General features: G+C 35.1%; 1 protein-coding gene across 1 annotated transcript; it reads right to left on the bottom strand.

Annotated features, from left to right (window-relative positions):
* Window positions 1–209: 209 nt before the first annotated feature.
* Window positions 210–15,955, bottom strand: LOC149787932 (uncharacterized). The gene is made up of 4 exons (XM_089974192.1): window positions 15,725–15,955; window positions 14,991–15,102; window positions 6,177–6,355; window positions 210–5,697 (listed from the first exon to the last, which is right to left on the bottom strand). Exons 1-4 carry the CDS (start codon window positions 15,777–15,779, stop codon window positions 5,579–5,581), a joined length of 465 nt encoding a protein of 154 aa, XP_089830318.1. The 5' UTR covers window positions 15,780–15,955; the 3' UTR covers window positions 210–5,578.
* Between the last annotated feature and the right edge of the window lie 1,230 nt (window positions 15,956–17,185).

Below are 17,185 nucleotides of genomic sequence, written 5' to 3'. Positions count from 1 at the left end.
GACTGGGTGGGACATCATATTATTAACATTGCAATATTTCAAGTCTTTATATTAAGCGGTGTTACAATATGAAGAACTGTTACAGTATATACGTACGCACTCAAAATAGAGAGAATAATAATTGTTCTGTTAATTTCTCATTAACGCTGATGTGCTCAAATCCACTTCTTCAATAACGACAAGACATTACATACATATACACATCGGTTTTTATTTATTACTTTATAAATTAGGTTTAGTGTAAAAAAAATATAAAAGTAATGACCTTTGCAAATTGAAAATGTGTTGAGCCAAATACTCTTCACGTCCGTAGATAAAAGTATTCTGTACGAACTCGATTACATGAGAGATAGAATGACTCCGAATGAAGCATGTTTTACTCTTTTTATACGACATTATTTAACACAAATAGTATGCAGACCATCATTGCAAAACAGAACACTGGATACTTTGGTAAGCAGTACTTACATACCATGTGACAATCCTCTGCCTTCTTAGTGAAATTTTTTTCGGGCTATAAAGAAATAGACAAAGTTGTTTTGTACTGTTCTATGAAAATCTAGAAAATCGTTTTGGTAGAATCTATCTATATCTGCCGCTCTGATAAAAGAAGAAAAAAGGCGGTTATTATTGTTATACGTTGTAAGTATTGCATCATGAGAGTCTCTAGCTACGTGACATTGTTTGTAAACACCGCGCAATAATACGAATATGTTACCGAGGACAGTGGAGTGACCTGTCGACCCTAAGCACAAAGTTCTACCCATGAGAAAATAGAAGTATAAAATCATCTGATAGTATTACTGTTGCGAGTCTATAGTCTTAAAATAAGTAACAAGAAAGAGTGAAAAACACCAAGCGTTGTGAAATTTAACAAAGGTAATGTATTCCACATGAACACAACGTGAAAATGAGAACAAAAAGAACTTACAGTATTGCGAATTAAATCCCAAAATAATTCAAGAACTACAGACACCAGTCCTAATAATTTAAAGTCCTGAATAAAACGCAGTACAAGTCCCAAAGAAATCCAAAAACTGAAGGCTATGACGTGTAATTTATAGCTTATAGAGTGTTGATGTGTCAACAATCATTTTGTGAATCACTGTAATAGAACTCTAGGTTTGAATCCAGTATAACTTCCATCAAATGTTTTATCCAAGAATTTTATCAGAGCACTTTTGTATTTCCAGAGAAAATAATCACTTGAATTCAATAATTTGAAGAAAATAAAATCTCAACCCAATTGGACACAACATAATACAACTTGAAAGTGCTAGATGTAAAGCACGAATGACCAAGTTCTCACAATCACAAGATTACATAGTTTTCTACTTGACCTCAGGTCACAATTAGCACTTTCTATTTAAAACAAAAGAAACATTACCTAATGAAAATAACCTTCTAGAATGATCCTGATGTTTACAAAACAATAACATGGATTATGTATAATTCATTTAGGAAACTCCAAAACTTTGAGCCAAATAAACATATTTATTTATATTAATAATGATTATGATATCAAGTCCATACAAAGATAATTTAGTTATGTATTGGCTGTTTACATAAAATGAAATTTAAAAAGTAAATCATGTCAAGCAGAAATGGAATTATTTTAGTCAAGTTCAAGTCCAGTATGCAATGTTAAATTACAACAGAATGTAATGTAATGAAGTTTTTAAAAAAAATAAAACCTAACAAACAAACAATTAAATTAAATATACATAACAATTACAGTATTGATGCGATTAATCAATTAATGTCATATCAAATAAAAATAATTAATATTTTGTAAGGTTTATGTTTTAAAAAATTCATCAGTTTGTGAAAATGTATGTGGTATCAAAGGACACAATATTGGGTACACATCTCTAACAAAGTGTATAATGACTACTATGATTTATATATGTTGGACTATTCATTGAGACGTTTATGACCTGTGTTACTATTATATGTAACTCACATTTTCTTTGGAATAGGTGAAATAGTATGTGATATGTGACATACAGGTGTTGGAAAGGATATTGGTTGCAAAATTACCACCAGGTATTTATGACCTTCAAACACAATAATCAGCTGATAACAATGTGAGAAGTTTTCTACCTTTTGCTTTTCTTGGAAATGTATATTTTCTGTACTGGAAATACGGTAATTGTTGTTATCACTAGTGTAATGACACACTGCGGAGAACTCTTATAGAACAGCATGTTGACTGATGAAAGAACCACACTAACTGGTAAGTGGCAGCGTTTCCATTTGTAAATACATAATTATGTTTGATTCAACTGGACGGATCGTAGTTTTGACAAAGTTTGAAGAAAGCAGGATTGACATAACCCATTTCTTGCTGCTAGAGTTTGAATTTTATGTCCAGTTCCGACTGTTATGTCCTGTGTCTGGAACAGCGTTTTCTGCTAGTTTCTGAAATTAATATTTTCGTGAACTGGAGTTTTAAAAATTTGTTTAGAAGTCAACTTGGCCAAGTTGTTTTCACTGTCTTTTTTAAATTAATTTACTCAAGCCGTAAAATTCTATTGTTGATTTGGACCGGGTGTGTACACATGATTTTCATGGGCAATGTATAATTGATGGTCATGTCACAAAAATCTCTGGGATGTTTGTTCTTATAACTTGTAAAGATACAGACACTTATCTGGAAATGTGGGATTAACATACATTCTCGGTATTTCATTGCTTGCTTTTCTTACATATTTCCCAGCCCTTATTTTCGCCTGCCTGTCATTAGCTCGAAATAATCTAAATTAGTTCGCAATCACGATTTAAAGAGATATCTCCCCACTTGATGTTTTTGTGTTCTTCACCCCCTCCCCCTACCCTAAAGTGCAATATATTGTTTAACCATAAAGTGTTTAATAAAGTCCATGGTGTGGTAGAGTACAAGAGCTAGGATTCAGACGGTTTACATGTATTCATGCGATCAACACCGATGACGTTAGCAGTTTTGGGATTAATGATAAACTTTTATTCATCAGTTCTTCAAAATTGCAAGACGTCTGTGTGCGTGTGTGGGGCAGGGGGTCTGTCTGTTTGTCAAAATGTTTTGTGTGATGGGTTACCAATGTTGAAGAGATCTTACGTTGCTTGATGCGTGAATTTTTTCCTTTTCTTAAATCGCTATTGCTGTTGTTTGATTTAAAACAATTCCGCCAGACACAGCAGAAGACAACATGGGTTTCTTCCCTTGAAAAGAAGTTCGTAGCGCGTGAACACTATGAATAAGACGACCCGGGTGAGACATGCAGACTGAGATAAGAAAAGGAAAGTTAACAAACCAGCTAGATTTTTTCTGACACATGGGTGAAAAAATCTAGGTCTTTTTAAAACTACATGCCAGCTGAATATTGAAATTCCGATGTATCTAGGCATATTAAATCAAAACTGCGTAATTAAATATATTTATCTGCGTGCGCGTGGGGGGAGAGGGACACTGAAAACAGTGCTTTTTTTCTCTATGGTTATACCAGATCGTTGGGACAACATAGAACTTAATCCAGAGTCTAAGCTATCTGACATAGATATTTTACAAAGGCCTTGACTATTTCAAACCGAAAAACATGCGAAAAGTAGCTGTTATGATGATAACTCTGGAAGTGGGATCAGAAGAACGAGAGAACTTTTAAATCTATATATTATGGAATATATATGGCCATCACAAATATGTTTCTTGTACGGATTTATTTATTTATTTATTTATTTATTTATTTGTTTATTTATTTTCAACACATAATTGACCATATCATAACAAGTAAATGGGAGCTAAGTACTTTTATCATGGATACAACGTGGCATCCGACCTGGCTAGCATACAACCTGCTAGCCTTAACATTTCCTTGTACGAGAATGCCTTAAGGTTTCACTACTCCTTACTAATGGATGGATTTTACATACTGCCAATAGCACTTTCATACTGAGGAGAAATGGTAAAAAAATGAACTAATATCATTACAACAAAAATATACTGATGTCAGTTCGTAAAATTAAGAATAACAAAGTAAAATAAATAAATATTTACAAAACATGATTGCCTTATAAGGAAATATACAGATATCAGAACAAGGTAAATAGGAAATAGTTGGGACTGAATACAGTTCAACATATATAATGATGTATTCGATTTATTTGGCATATATATACGCAAGCGCTATTCACACACAGACATACACACACAGACACACGTACATATCCCTGTTCCCTAAACCGATTATATGACATAGCTGCAGTCTGAGACTTCTATATTCGCTAGGAGGTTGCAGATTTTCAAGCCATTTTGGAATGTCGGTCGCTTTTGCGTACCTATAGCGGAAATGGTAATCTGAGAATATCTAAAGACATGCTGACAAAAACTGAAACAAGTGTATTTACTTGCAAATTAGATACAGTTCACTTTCGGTGAAGATTGGACTGAACTGGTTTTTTGGTTCACGTTTCTCGATGAAAAGTCTCTTGCCCTGACATTTTTTAAATAAGCGGTTTTTCATCACATCTGATATCCATGTGTCTCTGTATCTTTGCTAGCAGAATGGAGATCCTGAAGTAATTGCTGAAGGAAACCAATAACAATGCATTCATTTCTTGCAGAATCCATTATCAAATACCATAGAACACGCTGTTTTTAACTATATAAAATAAGAAATTGTACAGTTTATTAATGTCAAATAATTGATTTAAAATGCGCGTCCATGAACTGAAATAGAATACCGCCATTGTAATCACTTTGTGTCCAAGTAAATCAGGAATCACGTGTCTATAAATGCTTGGGGATGGGTATCAGGAGATAGTTAATCTTTGGATGGAGAAAAATACTCAGACTTTATCATTATGACGTACTTTATGTTTAAGACTTTAATTTGAATAAGAAACGCGTTTCATGCTGCCTTACTTTAATACTGGTATTAAACAATCCCCTTGCACTGAAGACATAATTATTAATGTGTATGCTGCCATAGTCTAATACTAGTATGACACAATCCCCTTGTATTGAAGACATAACTATTAATGTGTAGGCTGTCATAGTCTAATACCAGTATGAAACAATTGTCTGCATTGAAAACATAACTATTAATGTGTATGCTGCCATAGTCTAATACTAGTATGACACAATCCCCTTGCATTGAAGACATGACTATTAATGTGTGGGCAGCCATACTGTAATGTTAGTATTGAACCATCCTTTTACATTGAAGAATAAAATATGAATGTGTAAACAAATGGAATAAAATAAGTGTCACTCATCATTTGAATATTATTTATAATATAAGTAACAAGTCTCAAGTCTTTCACAGCCTCGACTGTTGAGATATTCCAAAATGGTGCATAGTGTCATATGTAAACTTCCGTATTACCTCTAAACTATTGAAATTTATGGCACCAGAGGAGGATCAGAAACCTAGAATATCTAAGCCATGGTACAACCTTTTGAAAAAGAAAAAAAAATGTGCATGTTCAAAGCCTCTTATTTCATAATCAGAACATTTCAGCTCCGTTCTCCGTTGCCTCTATACACATGAGACATACGTGCTGCTTTTATGTCGTCTGAGAGATCTCATGCAAGCAAGTGTCATACCACGTGGTCCCCATTCTGGTTGTAAGAATAAATATTTCTGCTACTGCTGCTGGAACTTGTCTGTGAGATACTGGCCAGAGCTACTGGTATAGAAGCGTGAGATGCAAAATCGTCTGAAATGTAAAAGTATTTGCATCTTATCTAGAGAAAAACAAAGAACTAAATTGCACTTCCATTTCCTTCTTTGACGTGCCGATTATTTTGCAAAACAATCTCATACGGTTCTCAATCAAAACATCATTCTCTTAAGAGTACAAGCAAAGGCTCTCAGATAGGTGTAATTTTCGGCATACTTTAGAGCCTAAAATGGCAGAATCTACTGGATGTGATGCATTCATATTGGTCTTGTTCATGAGGGAAAAGAACTGAGTTTGCACGGAGTTTGCATCTAAACCATCGTAAATTGTAAATGGATCTGTACACAGTTTAACAGCCTGATTTGTAATTTCTTAGTTTGTGTAATGAAATTTTCTACACTACTAATATACTAGTCGCGAAATCTTCATCGTAATTAAGGGGATATGTTTCGCACAAGCGTCCTGGGACTAGATGATATGTTAAAATTGCAAAGTGGGTATGTAAGCTAGTATACCATTGTGTAGCTGTATTTCTGTAACACTCTCTGAGAACGGTGCACGTTTCTTTAGGAAAGCTAAAAAGGGGTTGTCTGTTTCATTCTTCCTGCAGTAAGCACAGACCATAACGATGACTGCGAGAAGAACTACGGATCCAGCAGCGGATGCCACCCATATCCATGTCTCTATTTCGCTTCTGTAATAAAGAGAGAAAAGGTTGTCACACCACTGGTTTTTGAATGTTCCATTGTTCACACGTGTGGTTTTTGTTTCGTCGATTTTAATCTTGTTTCTAATCTTACAACATAGATAATAAAAGGATTTTAGTTTAACTTGAGAATGAACATCAATAATGTGATAATATCCACAAATGAACATCACAACGTTTCTCTCTCTCTCTCTCTCTCTCTCTCTCTCTCTCTCTCTCTCTCATATATATAGGCAGAATTTAATATTTAATACAAACAATACTATCATACAGGTTAGATAATTTTTAATTCGTACTCTACGGAGATTCGAACCCAGGTCCACGAGTAAATCTCCGTTGAGTACGTATTAAAAGTTCTCTAACATGTATGATATTATTATTTGTATTAAATATAAATTCTGCCTACTATTATCAAGCATTCTTCTATAGAATCCAGGGATAGCACTTTCCGTTCTGTCTGGTGTAGATTTATAATTCTCAATAAATAATTATATATACCTTGATTTCTTTCACAGGAATCCGGAATGACTGTAGATACATGATAATGAATCATTGCATCGCCATGCGAGTCTGTCTGCTGCACACGAGTGCATATAACACCGATTGAGTAACATCATGTTTACATGATGTGTGCTAAGTCGTGAGGGAATTTGGGATCGTGTGTGCAGGCAAGGTGATGGGTTCCATTTACCCGACATAATTATGAGACATAATTACCGCCCATCCCTCCTCTCATTCACGCTCTCTATTGACCAATACCCTTAATTTTATTTGTAGTTGTTATTGTTCTTGTTTGGAGTTTTAACTCCAATTTGTCTACGCATGATTTCTACGCATGATAGGCAATATATGGAATAACGAGCCCCTGTGGGGTAAATTCACCATATTCTGAAAGAAGTTTTTCCCCAATTTCCTTTGGGCAGTCGATTCAAACAATGGCCGCTAAAATGTTGATAGTATTAGCAAAAACTAAAAGTTCCAGAACGCGGATTAAAGCAAATGTTCATACAAACCCAGCCAATCAGTAAAGTGAGTGAGTGAGTGATTTAGATTTTTAACATAGCTTTAACAGTCTTTTAGTCATATCGCTACGATGTCTGCAGTGTGACAGTTTATAGTGATGGCTAGTACTGGGGCATAATGCCGCAGACATGTAGCATGATGGCCCACCCAGTCATATTATCCTGACACCAGGCCAACCAGTCCTAACACTAACCTCTTAATGCTGAGCGCCAATCGAGGCAGCTCTTAGTACCAATTATGAGAGTTTTTTGTATGACTCGGCCGGGGTTCGAACCCGCATCCGAGGCTGACACTCTAACCACTAGGCCACCGGCGCGGTCCAACCAGTAAAGAGAATACTCGCCAAGAATTTCATGGTCTTTTTTGGGCAATGCTAGAAGAATAAATGGTAGTAGTCGTAACAGTAGTAGTTGCAATATCAAAGCTAACAAGAGAAATTGAAATATGTATTGCATTTTGTCATCAATTTCGTCCGTCTCTGCATTGTAGAGGAGCCCCTGATGACTTTGCGACAATCTCTTTCCATTTTTGCCCTGTTCTTCACTGCAATTGGGAATACTGCAAAGTCCATGCCTGTCCTTCCCTTTAAGGTTATCTTCCCGTCTCTTCTTCTGTCAACCTTGTTGTTTTTTCTTTCCTCCCAATGTGTCCTGCAGGAATGTCTTTGACAGGTCAGATAAGCATGAGACGAGCCTGAGACGTGACCATACCATCTTAGTTTGTGTTGTTTTACGGCGGTGAGCAGATTTGAATATGGTCCAGTTGTATCTTGGTTTCTAATGGGTACCTCCTCATTAAAGACGTGATCTAAGGATGAGTTTCAGGATCATTCGATAGCATCTCCTCTCTAAGGCATGGATTCTTCTCTCTAGTTCTGCTGTCAGAGTCCATGTCTCACATGTGTACTGGAATATAGATATGACGAGGGAATGCATAACTTTGATCTTGGACCCAAATGTAATGTTGCTGTTCTTCCAAGCAGGCATCAACCTAGCCAGTGCGGTTGTTGTCTGCGCAATACTGGAAAGAACCTCATGTTTTGAACCTTCGTCATAGGTTATAGCACCTTGATACTTGAAGCTTGTCATTGTGCCCTAGCTTATATCCATTCACTCTCATTTCCTTTTGCATGCAACTCGGCTTGTTTGTCATTAGCTTGACCTTTCCAGTGCTGATCTCAATCCCATATATTAGCAATGCTTGGTTTCCAATTGTTATTCATCTCCTGCTAAGCCATCGATATCATCCACAAAGATCAGATTGGCGATTGTTCAGCCTCCAACACTGGCAATGCCCTCATGGTCTTACAAATTATCGGATATGATCCTTTCCAGGTAGATGTTTAGAGAGTGGGTGAGATAAGGCATACCTGTCTGACTCCGACTGTGGTTCTAAACCAATCTTCTGCTGTATAATCGCATGGTGACCCACGAGGCTGCATACACACCCTGCCGAAAGCCTTCTTGAAGTCAAAGAAGACGTGATATTGGTCCTGTCGATGCTGCACATGCTTATCACAGAGGATTCTACATCATGTTCTATAAAATAATGCTACGTCCTGTTCTGAAACCTGTCTGTTATTTAGCAATGATATCTCTGCTTGGGGTTTCATGCTGTTGATGATGATGTTAGGCATAACCTTGTTTGGGCGACTGATGAGGCTGATTTTTCGGTAGTTCTGGCACAGCTGCAGATTGACCTTACGCGAGATTATAGATCACTCCGCCTACCAAACCATATGACATGACCTCCTGTTAACCTCTGAGAAATATCCAGAAGTTGGCAAAGAAATATGGTTCAGTTTAAGTGATATCTTTATTAAAAATGATTTTTATTATTTTTTTAATTTTAAATTAGAAAATTGCATAAATTATACTTCAGTAGACAATATTTATATTTGTAGTTCATGCTCGTATAGTAATAACCTAAGCGTTTTATTTCAGTAAATGATAAAAATTAATTAAAAAGCTCCAAAAGATGCTAATGTATTATCTTATCCTTATTAAATTTATATGGCTTATGTTTATGCCACCTTTGAAGTAAATGAATTAAAAATTAATTATAAAATCGTAAATAATTACTGTTTAGGAGTATACTGGTGTACATAATAATTTTAAAGTTCTACTTTGTTCGTCAGAGGGACGTTTGATCAATGTTGTAGGTTGTTGTAAACATGTAAATGCATGATTATTATATCGGACGATAATGATCTGAAACCAATGTTTTTGTAATTTTTTATTATTACATTTTTGTATCCACACCCCTCCTTCAGCCAATGAGAAAGAAAAGAATTACTCAAGAGTCTGAAAGATCGAGACGATAAATCTTTATTTTTGGGACAAGCCAACATTAAAGTGTAAATTTTCAAACTCTAAAACTTACAGTCCGGAGTTCAGTGCTTCCTATACAAGAAAGGTATTATACATCCAAGTCTGAAAGTTAAAACGTTCTCCACCCATATTCTAGGAACGTTTATTATTTACATATATTTTTCATTTCCAATTTGGTTTTGTTTTGTCTTCTCTACAAGCCATCGACAAGACATGTTTTTTCTACATTCTTTTATGCAAACAAACATGTTGTAATTGCCGTCAATTGTTTACATATTCAGCTGATCTTACACGCGACCAAACAAAGAATCTTTATCCATCTAAGTTGTGTCTATGTTTCGGGAAAGGAATAAATCTAATTTCTCCATTTAGACGATCTGGATATCGACTGTCAGTAGGACAAGGCTCTTGCTGACTTCTTTTCACTCTTATCGGTCGAGAAATCATCAAATCATTGCAAAATTTGTAAATACTTATCATGATCAATTCATTGCTGCCACAAGCAGCTTGTCGGAGAAAAATGGTGGACGAAATCTATGCCCGGAGGTGTGTCTAATTTACGCTCACTAACTGATTGACAAGTGGCATAGGTCAACTACCTTTCTTAGGAAGAGTGATGACCCAGTCGGTCCATGCGGTGGGCCATTTTCCTATTTGCCAGATTTTGTTGCATATTGTTGTGAGGACATCTATTGTGGAGGTTCCTCCTGCTAGAACAAGTTCTGCCGGTATATTGTCTACCCAAGCTGACTTCCCTTTCTTTGGTGCCTTTACTGCAGCCTATATTTCTTCCCTGAGGATCAAGTGGTCAACTTTTGTTGCTGTCAGTGGAAAGTTTAGAACAGCTTGGTCTCCAGAAGTCTCCTGCTTGTAAAACACTGAACAATATTCAGTCCATCTGTTAAGGATCTATTTATCTTTCGTTAGACTCTTGCCGGCCTTGTCCTGCATCGTGCTTTCTCTCCATGTCTCTCTGTTCTCGGGTCTTTCACCTGCTGGTATGCCTTTTCACTGCTATTTTGATTCAGGCTTTTCTCGACTTCCCTACATTGGTTGTCTATTCAGCTTTTCTTTCGCTTTCTTTCATCTCTTCTTAATCCAGGCAGATTAACAAAAGGATGTATTGTAGACAATTTTACTAACAATCAACGACTGGTCAAGACTGTTGCTGGTTGATTGGTCCAACTAAATTCGGGTAAGTTCATGTAAGTTAGAGCCAGATCTTCCTGAACTAAAACTCAAAAACGAAGTTCTATCTTTTGTTGGCTATAGGTCCACAAACTTTAGTTGTACTTTTTTGTAGTCTAGGCCATAGAACCAAATATTGCTCCCACATTTCAGTCGACTTCGAAAATAGTAAACGCTTTGGAAATGCGTAAATATTAATGTGGCCTCTAAACATTCTTAAAGATATATTCCGAATACATCCAACCTTTACTTGAATATGCCGATGTTCTTTATGTTACCTGTTATGTTGAAGACTCTTACATAAGACAACAGGTCTTAGAATCAATTGACGCCCTACAAACCGAAAAAAATTCCCAGGAATCCAAGATAGGTAGGACCGTTGCTTCTTATTAACTGTTTAATATTAAAGCCATCTTATATTTTTCACCAATAACAATATTTTCAAGATGGCCACCGAGCGGCCATATTGGATGAAAGACTGCATCTATTTAATTTAGGCACATGTAAACATTATATAAAATCTGCTGGTGAAAAAGCTACGTCGATATAACAAGAAGAAAAATGATTTCACCACCAGAGCGTCCATCTTGAATATCTCATATTGGGATGGATGTTTGCGTGTGAGTTACAAAAATAAACCTCCAACAAGTTTATGCGGCGCACCGATAACAAAATTAAGCCAATGGAAGGACGGACAACAGGCCACTCCATAAGGGATGACAAATAGAGCTAAAATAAACTATATTTAGAAACAATGAGATTTGTGACTGGTCTTACTAGAAGTATATTTTGTCATAAGATTTAAGAAGAAACTGGTTGGCCCACCGACATATAGAAGAAGACTTCAAAATTTCACAAGCTAGGTTACAATCATACATTTTAATATGGCGCCTCTCCTTATTTTGCTGAACTTCAATTTTTTTAATAAAAAACACTTGCTTGTGAGACAAACAATTATAATCTTGAAATTATGAAAGATGAAACATTCATGTGGTAGAGAGATAGAAAATGCATATCATTACCAATCGATTTGCAAAGGTGGAAGTGTAAAACGAAGGAAGTTGGTTCAAAGTATTAAATCGCTTCTATATACCAGTGACTGTCGATATATTGTGATATGTATAATCTAAATGTTAATTTTAAACGTACCATCTAAATGTTGATGTCAAATGTATCATCTAAATGTTAAATGTTAAACGTATCATCCAAATGTTAATGTTAAACGTATCATCTAAATGTTAATATTAAATATATATTACCTAAATGTAAATGTTGAACGTATCATCTAAATGTTAATGTTAAACGTATCATCTAAATGTTAATGTTAAACGTATCATCTAAATGTTAATGTTAAACGTACCACCTAAATGTTAATATTAAATGTACCACCTAAATGTTAATGTTAAACGTATCATCTAAATGTTAATGTTAAACGTATCATCTAAATGTTAATATTAAATGTACCACCTAATGTTCATGTTAAACGTATCATCTAAATGTTAATGTTAAACGTATCATCTAAATGTTAATGTTAAACGTACCACCTAAATGTTAGTACTAAATGTATCATCTAAATGTTAATGTTAAACGTATCATCTAAATGTTAATGTTAAACGTATCATCTAAATGTTAATGTTAAACGTACCACCTAAATGTTAATACTAAATGTATCATCTAAATGTTAATGTTAAACGTATCATCTAAATGTTAATGTTAAACGTATCATCTAAATGTTAATGTTAAACGTATCATCTAAATGTTAATGTTAAACGTATCATCTAAATGTTAATGTTAAACGTATCATCTAAATGTTAATGTTAAACGTATCATCTAAATGTTAATACTAAATGTATCATCTAAATGTTAATGTTAAATGTATCATCTAAAATGTTAATATTCGTTTACCTTACTAACACACGCTGCTTTGTATAATTAAAGAATATTCGTTTGATTTCTCCATTCACTTCATTACTGTCAAAATTTGGAAATAAAGACGCACCGTTCTTCATGCAGTTTTCATTTCTAGTTACTCATTGTTTCATGTATTCTGCTTGGTGGTGTATTTTTCGTCTGAGATCTGCCACGATGCAATCAGGAATTTATCATTTGATTCATTTTTATAATCAATAGATCAATTGCATTCTCTCTCTCTCTCTCTCTCTCTCTCTCTCTCTCTCTCTCTCTGCATGAACTATGATTGTTTATATATAACTGCATGAAACCGTATTTCTTCAGTGCCGCTATCCATGTAAACGTTTAATCCATTGTATGGGAAGGGCTAATTGTACATTGTGAGAACTTGTAGCCCCACCCTATTAGTCAACATTTATATCAGTAAAATATGTTTAAGCTAAAGACTAAATTATTCATCCAGATCGATACTTATACGAAGTTTGGGATGGGTAATTGTTGGTGATAGCTAACAGAATTACTCCCTTCTAGAGAAAGTAGAAAATGTATATACACTTATACAAAAGCGCATAAAATCTCGAGAACTGCTATAAAGAGATACTATAGAAAAAAAATACTTATTATGTCCTGAACAGAACTATGATGGTCTTATTAAGTAACGGTGAAGCATGGGGATGAAATATCTTACATTCCCTACCCGTCTACCCATTATATACCTGTTCAGGCGTTAAAAATGGGTATATACCACTTACAAGCTTATACTGTTACCGACGTCATTTAATAACATTTTAAAAACATGAGTATGGACGCAAACCTATATACTAATGTCAGGTAAAGCAACACGTTGAAATGAAAGTAAAAGACATGTGAATAAACTTATTTATGCTTTTCTCTTTTTAATATGAACGTGGCCAAACAATACATAAAAGAATCAATTTTTAAAAAAAAATCAATCGACAAAAGTCCCAAAATCTTATTATTCACTGCAGTTGATTACCCTTTTCATAACCAGAAGCTAGCATTTTTCTCTCTCCTCTTCTCTTTCGTGTACAGGTAGTTTGAGTTTATAATCAGCTTCCGGTTTGACATTTTCAATTTAACGGACAGAGAAAACGTACATACAGCTAAAAGGAAATTTTAAAAAGAAAGACGTTATCCACAAAACTGCATGTCCAGTTACAAATCCGCAAACATGCAGTTCGTAGAAAAATCCAACGATATGAATATCCTGTTAAATACACTGCCTCTAAGAAGCAAGCATTCAAATAAGAAGAGTCATCTATTGTTCATTTTTAAATAAGTTCCTACATTTATCTAAAATAGTAAAATATGATGAACAAAGGGTAATAAATTGGCTACGTAATTCGTTACAAGTAGGATTGTTCAGTAATGCCCCACGTGTGAAGTCACTACTTCATGTCTAACAATAAAATGTTGCTGCAATTTAACGACAAACCGGTAGTACTATGGCAGGCCGGTACCATTATTTAAATGACAAAATATCGTACTTAGATTAACGTTTAATCAATATAATCCGACTGATCGCTCTGTGTGTGTCTGTCTGTCTGTGTGTGTGTGTGTGTGTGTGTGTGTGTGTGTGTGTGTGATTTGGATTTTTAACCTGGTTTTAAAAAATTTCAGTCGTATCACTACGATGTCTGCAGTGTGACAGTTTATAGTGATGTCTAGCACAGGGGCATATTGAAACCTGTAACGTCCATGGAGTAAACATCATCTCTCTCTCTCTCTCTCTCTCTCTCTCTCTCTCTCTCGATGCAAACTAATTACATATTCAGCATGTAATTTATTCTTTATAGAAAAACCTAACCAGCATGGGTGTTGAACTTTATATAGAAAAACCTAACCAGCATGGGTGTTGAACATTATATAGAAAACACCTAACCAGCATGGGTGTTGAACTTTATATGTTGATCTAACAAAGCAGTATCGATTATCATTAATCTTGTAAATTGACATGTGCTTCGTAATCATGAAAGACTCAATTGTGCATAAGCTGATATGCATTCATCTACACATCAATTTAATGACAATTGGACAAGTATGTAAAACAAAAGATGGGCACTTCTTAACACAAAGAGCCTGATTTTTAAACTCTATATATCCCTACAGTTGGGGGCACGAAAAAGATCAGTAATGTATGAATGACTTACGCTGGGCAACAGTCCTTCGTACAGCACGATGTGACACATTGTATTGTTCTGATTTTCTCATACGGGAATTGATGAATCTTGTCAGTAAAGGTACAGAAATAAAATCCTTCCACTGCAACAAGTAAAAATATAGCACATTACATACATACATACATACATACATACGCACGCTGACACATACATACATATTTTTACATTATACGTTATAAAGAGATATCCCAGAGTTTTGCAATGTTTAATTCAGATTATAAACGGATTTCTCTAATTCCATATGGAAAGCTATCATTTAATTTCCAACAGGTTTTTTTTTCATTCTTTCTGTTTTTTTAATAAAAGAAATATTATGGAATATATACGTTACTCTTACACCACATGCAGAGAAAGCTTGAACGAATATAAAATAAAATTGAAGTTCAATAAATGTCGAATGTGCTTTTTACATCATGAAAGCGTGGCTCTATCGTGTCACGCTGTAACTGCGTGCTTATCATTTAATATATTGACTCGTCTTCTTAAGTCGCTTTAATCTTACGTAAAAACACCTATTCTGTCTGCTTTATGATAAATGCAAAAACATCTAATCTACCTACTTTATGATATAATGTTTAAAAAAAAACACCTATTCTGTCTGTTTTATAAAATGCAAAAACACCTAATCTGCCTACTCTATGATATAATGTAAAAACACCTATTCTGCTAGATTATTTTCTGATGAAAATTAGTATCTTACTCACCGTAAACTTGTCCAAATACAAGCAAAAGATACAAAAACTGACACCAGTGTTTCATTTTAGCTGACTGATACTTCGTCTATACTGTCTTGGCTCAATACTTTCAGTTGCCTCGCTTGAACAGTCTCTTGCCACACTGTATCTGATTACAGTTAAACTCGCTTCCCGTCGTAAAATCCCGCACACTACATAAATAGGCTTCAGAATCTACATGTAAGGTCTGCTGGTATCTTGTCCTTTGTCTGCTGTTGTGTAATAACTACAATAGCCTACATACGATTTGTGCCCTGGACTATGCACACAAGGTGGGGCAAAGGATGACACAGGTGTTTGACTGTTCATTTGGGGAATCTTAACATTTTTATTTTGGGATATTTCTTTGAGATATTGCCAAGTCTAACATATTTATAGCCAAATGATAAAAGAGTAACATAAATATTTTGGGCTTTTTTTCAGGCAAGATATATGTATTTATTCATCGCAAAACTCTTTTCAGGCAAGATGTGTTAATTTATACATGGTTTTCAGGCAAAATATATGTATCTATACAACGCAATAGTGTTTTCAGGCAATATGTATGTATTAATCTGTCAACATTAGTTTTGCAAGTTTGACACATTATATTTGTTTATCGCACCGCCTCGCCCCACTTGTTTCTTTTAAAAACATTTTCCGTCAGCGGTATCGATTAGCAATGCTGGTCACGCGGAAAAGACTAAATTTCAAAAACATTAACGGAAAGTGACAGGTCTACCAACCTATCAACTGTAAAACACGTTGTAACGGTTAAAGCATATAGTCATATCATCAGTGCTCGTCAATCACGTCTAGATTAACTATCTAACGCCACTTTTATGCAGAAAAACTGAGTCTAAAGCAGGGGTCTCAAACTCAAACCACCTGAGGGTCGAATGAGGGGTATTTTAGATGACGCAAGGGCCGCACCACCTTTGTGATCTCTCATGATAACTTGTTACGCCAATCATTTTTCGGGCCACAGTATACGGTTTAGCGGGCCGCGTGTTTGAGACCCCTGGTCTGAATGATATGAACATATAATTGAATATGATAGCTTTTTTATAGGTAAGCTGGTGATAGCAATCACACAGCAACTGCGCATAGACAACCCAGGGTAAGGAATCGGACAAATAATTAATTTCCCATGCTTTCATTCATTAGTGTTTGAGCAATTTTTTGATGCTTGGAAAGCATGTTTATCGTCCTTTTTTGTTGTTGTCTCAGAGCAACAAGATGGTAAACAAGGGCCCCTCTTGGTCTGCACTAGGTAAAACGGATTTACGTGACAAAATTTTGTTTCCCGAAAAATTCATTTGTTCCCTGGATGTAAAATAATTTAGTGGTCTGATACCTGTATCGAAGATCAGACTTCTGTATTATTGTGTATTGACAACCACAAACACCAGGTGTGCACTGTACAAATTTGAACTGTGTTTTCCAAGAGCA

Source organism: Sinohyriopsis cumingii, chromosome 11 (genome assembly GCF_028554795.1).
Source record: "Sinohyriopsis cumingii isolate HCF-2022 chromosome 11, ASM2855479v2, whole genome shotgun sequence".
Classification (NCBI taxonomy): domain Eukaryota; kingdom Metazoa; phylum Mollusca; class Bivalvia; order Unionida; family Unionidae; genus Sinohyriopsis; species Sinohyriopsis cumingii.
This window is presented reverse-complemented; position numbering and strand designations above follow the sequence as displayed.